This window comes from Pimephales promelas, chromosome 20 (genome assembly GCF_988280905.1).
Source record: "Pimephales promelas chromosome 20, fPimPro1.hap1.1, whole genome shotgun sequence".
In the NCBI taxonomy this organism is placed as follows: domain Eukaryota; kingdom Metazoa; phylum Chordata; class Actinopteri; order Cypriniformes; family Leuciscidae; genus Pimephales; species Pimephales promelas.
In genome coordinates, this window is record NC_142788.1 from 16,324,438 (window position 1) to 16,334,223 (window position 9,786).

At 37.7% G+C, this 9,786-nt stretch overlaps 1 protein-coding gene across 1 annotated transcript; it reads right to left on the reverse strand.

Annotated features, from left to right (window-relative positions):
* Positions 1-646: 646 nt before the first annotated feature.
* lemd1 (LEM domain containing 1) lies at positions 647-8,468 on the reverse strand. Its single transcript, XM_039652512.2, has 11 exons — positions 8,447-8,468; positions 7,836-8,034; positions 5,688-5,793; positions 5,447-5,602; positions 4,411-4,472; positions 3,557-3,625; positions 3,143-3,247; positions 2,929-3,024; positions 2,768-2,854; positions 1,513-1,577; positions 647-1,348 (listed from the first exon to the last, which is right to left on the reverse strand). Exons 2-11 carry the CDS (start codon positions 8,028-8,030, stop codon positions 1,066-1,068), a joined length of 1,224 nt encoding a protein of 407 aa, XP_039508446.2. The 5' UTR covers positions 8,031-8,034; positions 8,447-8,468; the 3' UTR covers positions 647-1,065.
* Positions 8,469-9,786: the final 1,318 nt, after the last annotated feature.

A 9,786-nucleotide genomic window follows, 5' to 3' on the forward strand; every position in this document is an offset into this window, starting at 1 on the left:
TTTTATTGCCTCTCTGGTAAACATATAAGGGGCCCCCTGCTGGATATAGAGCCAATCACAAATATGAAGAGCAAATGAGATTAAAATGAGACCCTCGGTTACGTTTTGAGTTATCTACAATAGAGATATCGAAAGCTTAAAACAAATGAATAATTTGAAGTAATTTGCACTGCAGAATATTGAGCTGCAGTACTGCCTTCATTAATCATATAATTATCCTTTACACTATTACACATTAATATTTGTAAGGTCATATATTTAGTAAATAAATTCTATAATACCTTTTCTGATATTGATTTTATTTAGGGGTTCACAAAATGCAGCTATTAATATGCAAATTTATTAATTCAGGAACTTAAGTTTAAACTTCCTTTTTTTAAGGCTTCTGATCCTATTTTCACTAAATTTGTCATCTAGAGATAAAAAAAAAAACTCTTCTTGCCTTAAAATAGCTTGAATGTCTCTGAGATCCAACTCTGAGATCCACTCGTTGATAAACCACGATTTTGAGACTGTCTTTGGTTCACTGCAGTTTTAAGGAGAATATACTCAGCAATGGTGTCGATTTATGAATTTGCACGTGGTTTGTCTTAAAGCATATTAAAAACACCACAGACAACATTAAAAACTTGATTTAACACAGGGGGACTTTAAGAGAACATATTTATTTCTTTACTCACAAATAAACAAAAGTACATGTTTAAAAACTGAAAGAGATCATACATGACTCATTACTGCAAGAAGAATGTAATTGTTCTTGCATGAGTTGGGTTGGCTGAATCAGGATGAACGCTGACAACTGCACAAATTTCAAATGTTATAAAATACATATATGGTAAAAGATAATTCAGAGGAAACAATGAATGCTCATGACTAGCCAACTACACATCCCATCAGTTCAAGTTCAAAATCCTGAGAGGTCTTTGAAGGCAGGTATGGTGAAAATATGATGTACAGTATTCTCATCGAGTTACATTCAAACCAATCACAGATACATTCCTCTGACACCATTTTATAAAAGAGAATCATCTGACGGACATCTTGCTGACTCCTTTGGCATCAGTGTTAAGCTGTAGCGTCAGTGGCGGATGAGTCCTGTGAGGTGGATATGAGAGCGGCATCATCCAGAGCAGTGAACGGATTGGGGAACGGCTCTTCCATCGATGAGTAGATGAGGTATAGCAGGCAGGCCACCAGAAGAAAAACCACAATCTGAACCCACAGAGGCACTAGACGTTGCTGAATCTCCTGCCTCTCCAGTGTAGCTGGACTCAGTGGTGGCATTTCAGGGTATTTAAATTGCACTGGGCGTCCTGCAGCTCCCTTTATAGGCCTTCTCTTTGTAGCACTGAAGGCAGAAAAAAAGGCATTAGAACTGATTTACACTGTCAAAATTAAAAGCAGAGGCATTGATTGATTTGATTTAATTTAATCAGCCAATTAATTTTTCATGCTAATCAATAGTTTGCGAACGTTCTTAAGAATGAGAAAGGTATCACAGATGATGCTTACTAGATTCCAGTGGGGGGTTTGGCAGTGTCAGGGAACATCTCTGACAGAATATCTTTCTCAGGTTCCTATTGGCCAGAGAAAACAAAATAAAAACAAAACTGTCTGAATAAGATAAACTACATGGAAAGGTGTAATCTACAATAGAAATGTAAGTGAATCAGGATATCATAAAAACATGGGAGAAGGATAGAGTGAAGAGGAAGAGAAATACCAGCCTAGACCTAAGACAAACACGGGGCAGATTTGCAAGTCATGTGGAAAGCACAATCACAATTATAAGCACAATCAAATTATAACAAGATATTTTAAAATAATGATAAAAGTGATGTCAAAGCTTAATTTTTTTAGCATCACTACTCCAGTCTTCAGTGTCACATGATTCTTCAGAAATCATTCAATATGATGGTTTGATGCTCAAGAAACATTCATTATAATTACCAATGTGGAAAACAGTTGGGCTACTTCATATTTCTGTGGTGATTCTTTAATGAATATTAAACTAATATTACTTGAAATAGAAATCTTCTGCAGAATGTCACATTTGATCAATTTAATGCATCCTTGCAGAATAAAAAGTTAATTTGTTACTTAAATCCAATCTTACTGACGGAATAGTAGCGTACAACTTTTTATAATAATTACATTTTCATGACAATGTCCTCAAATTCTCAGAAGCCAATTATAAACTAGAAAGAAATATTCCCATGCTTATCACAAAGACTGGTACATTTGTAAAAGTACAACTCATTTTTTCCTAATGCTTTTGGGTTGAAAAAAAAAGTGAAAAGTGTAACAGTGTGGCTCAGCCATACAGGGTTTAAGAATCATGTGAGCTGCATTCATGCGCATTAAAATCGAAGACACATGGGTCAGAAACAAGAAAGCCAGGCCTTTGATAGAACTCATGAGCACTTTCCACTCTCTGACCTACCAACCAAACACCAATGAAGTGACTTCACGGTATATTAAGTCAGGGGAAAGAAAGCCGTCCTAAAAATATACAAAATTTTTTCCTTTGTATAGTTTACAGAGGTTAAAGCTCTCAGATATGTAAAGTCAGTACACTAAAGTGAGAAAAGGAAGAAACAAGAAAAACTCAGGGGGATTTCCCAAAGGACAGAGGGAGTGTGAAAACCCATTAGATGTCTGGCAATGCAATATGTTTTCTGAATTAAACATCCACTGAAAGAGTGAGGACAAACGAAGAGGCAGACCCTGAGAAGAGAAGAGCAAGGCTGAGGGGGAAAGCAGTTACTGTGATAGTTTGTTTCTGATGGGCGGATGGAGACATAAAACAAAGAGATCGGCCTGTCATGGTGTCTTTATCCAGCCTCATGTAGCCCTGATGAGACATAAGAGCTTTTGTCAGACTTGAGCACTGCTGTTAAAGCAAACATATTATCTGTAGCCACAAACCCGCAGGGCCCTGCTGTCCACCGTCTGCTCGGTTCTCTGACCAAATCCCCTCTCAATCTCGGTTTGCTTTGACTGAGGACTAAATCTGTTCTCAATCTGCAGACAAAACGAAGGACAAATCCATAAGACTTAAGTTAAAACTACAACTAATTAAAACAAAATCACTGCCAGCCAATCATCCCATAATTATTGAGATATCCGAGTTCAGACTCCCCTCTTCCACCATCTGAGTGATGCTGAAGGTTGTGTACTGGGACCTACTTTGACCCAAAGACCCATTCTGGGAGGAGTCTAAAGAAGATTTGTGCTGAATCTTTCCCTGCAAGAGAACCAAACTGAATAAAGCACAAGTGGAATCTATGCAAAGCAATACGACATCCGGAACAGACAATCAGATGTTGCACCGACAGCCCACAATCCTTCAGTGCAATGGAATCAAACTATCCTAAAAACCAAAAAGTGCAAGACAGCAAAAGATAAAATACAGGGTCTAAATCTCTTAAATATTTCACAACACAAAATCTGTGGAAGAAACCAACGATAGTGTCATTGACCCCTTTATCCCCTGCAGAAAATGATCAGGTACGATGCTCTAAAATTGTGCCCATAAGAACGGTTGATACTGTACATTTAAGAATCCAGATGAGGGCATAAAGCAGCGGGGGTAAAAATCTCTGCTCTGACTGAACATGCCCACCTGTGGATGTGAAAAATGCAGTACAACATACATCACAATTTAAAATGCCATAATAACTTTAACCACAGAGTGGTACCATTGTTCATGTTCCCACAGAGACATTAAAGCTGCAGTGCATCATTTTTTTTTTTATATTAAAATACTTTATTCTGTCCAGCTTAATATGCAGAAACAACTATTAATAGCTTCAGTAGGTTGAAACAAAACTCTGCAGAGCTAAACATTGTTCTGTTTGGTGTTTGCTTCTCTTTGGTATGTGGGTGAAACTGGGTTAGTTGCAAGCTCCAGAAATTGAATAAAGCCCATATTTTCTTGGCAAATAATGACAAAAAAAAAAGTCAAGGGATTAAATAGCTTAAGGGATAAAATTGTTGACTGCAGGGGGACTTTAAGACTCTTTTTAAGGACACACGGAACATAGGTTTGTCATTTTTTATGAGTTATGACACCCTTTTATGATGCTGGTAGCATTGAAATTATATACTTCAGCTTTAAAATCCATCATACCACCAAGTGAGCTTGAGTTACCATCAAGGGCCTCTTTGCTACATCAAAAGTGTCAATCTCACATACATAATTTATGGCCTTACACAACAAAACTGAAGGACAGCTGGTTTGCCTTGCCTCTTTACTGAGAAAGACCCAAGCAACAACTGTTGTCCATGTTAATGATCAAAACACACTCATAGCAGAATATGGAGAGTCCGTTGCGATAATGGATGAATCATGTTTCAGTCTCAGGGAAGTAACAAAGGATGGATTCAGGTGCATGTAAAGCCACTTACTTTGCTTGCCGTTTCGCTGTTCTCTGTACGGGACACCGTTTTAGACCGAAGCTGCTCTGACTCTAGAATACATGAAAAATGAAAATGTATTACTAGCAAAAACAACACCAGACGAAGTCTTTAAGAGAAACACTATTTTTTTTTTGTATAAATTAGTCATGGGACACAATGATTGACAAGATGTACACATTTATTTTGGCCTTCCATCCACACTAAGACAATGTATGCATTTCTGTGAAAATTTAGCTTTTTGAAGAAGCTCAAAAGATAAATTTTCAGATAAATTTGAAAACAGTTTTCATGTTGTAGTGTGGAGAGTGAAAACAGTGGCATTTGAAAATGATGTTTAGTCGTGCAATGCATATTGTTACGATAGAAATCTGTTATAATAGTAGTGTGTTGCTGCCTACTCTGTGCTATTTACTTTCAAAGTCGTACAATCTTCATATTACATTCTTGAAAAATTTGAGGAAAAAAAAGTCACCAGTAATTGGTCAAATATTTTGCTAATAAAACCAGTGATACTCCGATTGATCAGCCGGCAATCATAATCGGCCAATAGTGGCTAAAAATACCTTGATCGGCGAACCCCAAAAGCGCAGATCAAAAAAAAAAAAGCAGATCACGTGACGTAATATATTTATGACTAACTATATAATGACTAAAGTTTAAATATATAATGACTAACGTTTCGACGCACATGTAAATATATTAAAAAGCTCTGTGCTCCGGTCCTGCTCCTTGGTTTCAGTTAGACCTTGGGTCCTTTTCCTATATTATGTCTGGTCTCTGTACAATTTTAGTGAGCTTTTATTACATATTAAGCATGCACAGTAAGATGTTTAGCATTATCCGATGTTTCAGTGTGAAACTTTTGAAAAAAGTGTGGATGGAGAGCGTTTTAAAACAAAAATGTTTTAAAGTCCTCTGATTGAGATCACTTGGAGCCTATTTATTCAAGGATTTGTTAAAACAAATAATCGTCTAATCATTCAAGCAACCCATTGAGCATTCGAGAGTCAATGCTGCTCCCTACCGGAGTCCTTCTCCTCATCTTCCTCCCTCTCAGCCTCTTCCTCACTGTCCGAATAGAGGCCTGCGTCCCCTGTGCCGTTGACCCTGAGCTGTGATGTCTGTGCTGAAGAGTCCAGCAGCCTTCTCAGCTTCTTTTCATATAAAACTCTAGTGGAAGCTGCTTAGAACATACACACACACATGTTGAGTTACAGTCTTTTCCTTTCAAAACAGATTATGCTCAATGACTCAAACAGACTGACCTACGATGGGTCCTGCTTTAACCCCATACTGGAGAAGTTTGGCTTTCAGCTGATCATCAGTCAGTGAGTCCAGGTCTACCATGTCTGCTGCCTCTTCTTTCTCGGCCTGTACAGGGAAATACACACACACACACAACAAACTATTTAATCAAATCCTCTGGAGGCAGTGAAATTATAGTGATTCATCATGGTAGAGTGAGGAATCAGCACATTTTAGCATAATCTAATAAACATATGCTGACACTAGCTTGCCAAAGGGTGAACCTCGGCTCACGCAATCCTCAATAGACTCTTGTTTTGAGGCTTTCTCGCCTTTGCATCTTGCACTGACACATTCTGAAAAGGGGTCACATCCAATATTAGCTGCTGTAGCAGTTTCCCCAACTCATACAAAACCTCAGGCTGCAGAAACTTCTTCACATTTTTAGCAGTATTGAGCAAGAACGCTTCAAACGGTCAAGCACAAAATAAGGTGTACGGAAAAGAGCCAGATAAAGCGAGTCAGAATGGAAAGTTAACATATTTGTGACGAATTACGGAAATATTATAGAAGTATATAAAAACTTTAAAAAAACAGTGTTGTACAAATATTTGAGGTCTGCATGGTTATGTAAAACCAAAAGAAATGCAGTACTAATGGATCAGAACAGATGGCATTTTACTGAGCCATTTCAATGCAGCATTTAGTCAGAAAACCCTCTAGCAATTTGTTTCTCAAATATTTAGGCAGCAGACCACTTCAACAAAACAAAAATTGCAGACCACTAATAGTCTAATTTGCTAGCCTTCACAGATCCTGCCTTGAGCCACCAATAATATCCATACTTATTTCAAGCAAAAATGCTAAAAAGCAGTTTTGTGCTTATTTGACTGGAATTTATTAGATGACTACTATTAGTTAATGACCCTAAATGAGATGTCTGTTTGCTAGCCAAGAAGTTAAACCAAAACGCTTGCATTGTGTCATTAAGTGAGACAACAAATGCTTAAAAACAAGTTATTGTATGCATGTATAGTATTTAGTATTAAAACTTTCAACTAGCTTTATTACATTTTCAGTTTCATTTGAACTTTAAGTAACCTTATGTGCTTTATAACATAATAGTATTTTTATTCAGCTTTATTTTTTTCAGTTTTAGTAATTTTAGTTCATTAACTTAGCATTTATTTTATTCCAGTTAATCGCCAATGCAACATTTCCAAAGTTTTTCATCTAATGTTTATATTTTATTTTAGCTTTATTTCAATTACCAAAAATTATCTTTAGTTTTAGTTAACAATACTAAATATAGCCACTAACAGCTTGGTTTTCATTACCTCAGTCAGTTCTACACAATCATATGCAATATGCATGTTGCAATCAAACACAATGAGTGACAGTTTTTATCATGTTGCTCATTCTTAAAAAAGTTTTCTTATAATTAACTAAAAATTACACCATTACTAGATGGACTCAAAAAGGTTTGTACATTTAAAAAGTTTGTTATTGTAAAATATAAAACAAGAACTGCCAAATCATAACCTGGCAATGGCATGCTACTTTCCAGGGCAATACCACTTTGGTCATCACAAAGAAGTGCACACTTCTAATCATAAATGGAGAATTCGACACCCGAGTATAAGATGGCTCTGACCCAGATTCCCCAGCCCCCTTTGAGGGCCCCTGACCCAAACACACACACACCTGCATGGGTCTTGCACACTGCCAGTGTGAGTGTGTGGGTGTGTGTGTGTGTGAGACAGCTGGAGCCTTATTCTACAACTTTGAGGAATCATGTTTCGGTCTCACTCAGGAAAAAAAAAAATTCCTCATTTTGACAGAACAGTCTTTGATGTTTTGAAATGCATGCATGCTTTAACTGTATTTCACTGGGGTTGGGAGCTGACAGGCAATGACCTACAAACCCCTCGACAGCTTGAAAGCAAAGAACATATGGGTATGAATATTCACAGCACAAATCAAATCCATTTCGATCACGCCACCTTGCGTCAAACTGCAAGATAGACAAGTTGGGAATCCTACAAAACCTGTCTGCAAGATGGGAGACAACTTGTGAATCAAAACACTGTCAAGATCAGAAAGACAAATCTTCAGGAATGAAGATTACTAACGTGACCTCTACAGCTGCTACCTATGTTTCAACTCACGCTGGCATTAAGATGAGGATCCTCCTCTTCATCACTAGAGAAATCTGTGCTGTTTGTCTTCACATGTTTCAGATAAAGCTCCACATAAGCGTGTTTCTTGCTGTCGGGTGGAGGTAGATCCACATTATGCGCTATGAGCGCCGACTTCAGCCTCTCTTTGGAGAAGTGAGCTGGGTCTTCCACAAACACCGGCATGAGTCTGCTGTGGAAAACTAACACATTTGAAAATCCAAGCCCTGAGGAAATGATTTCCGCTGCTAGGTGAATGAAACTTTGGCCTTGTTTTGCAAAAGAACGGTCTAAATCGGAAGCTCAGCGAGTTTTGAGAGTCCAAACAGCCTTGTCACCAACAGCTGTTCACTAGGCTCTCCTTATATGCGCGCTCAGAAACGCCTCATGCGAAAAACTCATGCAAAATAAAATAAAATAATATATAAAAACACGACTGTACAAGTTTAAATAACACAGGAGACAGGATAATAATTCACATTTATGGTCAATAAAGTGAGCAGCTCGCAGGTAACATAATAAATGGCAATCTTTAAGTCATTGTTTGCGCGTGACCTGTTCAACGAGCAAAAGTATGAAACGGATTATGTTTGCAAACTCACCTTGTTAGAAAGAAACTGTAATGATTTTCACTGCTGACAAATTGCAAATGATGTTTTAAACAAGCCCTAAAGAAGCAACGTTACCTGGATAGTATTTTAAAATCGGCGCGCTGACATGACGTCCACGTCCTCACGTCACAAGTTGGATGTTTTCCCGCCGTTTCTTCAGAGACATGTCAACTGAAAAAAATATATAATTCTATCGTTAGTGTTTATTAAACATATATATGTAAAGGATATAGTGTAATGGCCAAATGAATAAATAGGCCTACATGAACTTGAAATACTGAATTGATTCGGTTATTTTTTTATTATTTCTTACGTGTAGATTACCTGATAATCTTAATGAAATCAAAATTGAAAATTCTTATTTTGTATGGAATATTGCTAGTCTGGGTTTCCCCATACTGCCTTCCCGCAGCGCGATTTAATTCACGCAGAAAGGCGTGACCCAGGTTTTCGCCTCATTTAGGGAACCAATCACAGAATGGGGAGAGCAGCAAGACGATGACGACATCTATGCCACACACCGCAGTTTGTTTATATCTTCAACATGGCAGCTGACGCGAAGCTACCTTTGATGCAGCCTTAAATATTGTTCAAAGTAGTTTAGAATGCAAGTTTATTTAAAAAAAGAGTAGCTTTTGGCGTTAAACTAAACTTCGCGAGACCCCAGTCGTTATTGTTGTCTCGCCATTAATCGCCCGAATAGAGTACGAGGTACAGGAGGCGGTCAACCTTGGAATATCTGCCGCTCAGCTGTGTCCCGAGAAAGAAAATGTGACAAAGAAGTGTCGATACCAGCTTCTGTTCGGCAGTCCCGAGGCCTGGATGAGCGCAAAGACATTTTTATTAGCCACGGAGTTGTATTACCAACCTGCTAGGCATCGTCTACCACGAAGTCCATTATAAATGGTAAGTGGTATTTATTAATATCATATTGTCATTATGCCTGTAGACTACCTACTGTGGTTGTCACAGTGCTACTAAGTTGTGTTGCGTTTCAATACCAATATACAGCTAGCGCTTTAGTAGCATAACTTTCAGCTGTGCACACGTACCCGATTAAAGTTGTTGACACTTTAGTCATTAAAGAATTTTTTTTTTTACTTGTTGTGAAGTACAAGCGCAAACAATTTCCACTGCAAATAACAACTTCAACATCTATGCTAAACTGTACTTAAAGGGTTAGTTCACCCAAAAATGAAAATTCTGTCAGTATTTACTCACCCTCATGTTGTTCCAAACCTCTATGTGTTTATTTGTTCAGCTGAATACAAAAGAAGATATTAGGAAGAATGTTTTAATCAAACAGATCTCATTCCCCATTGACTACCATA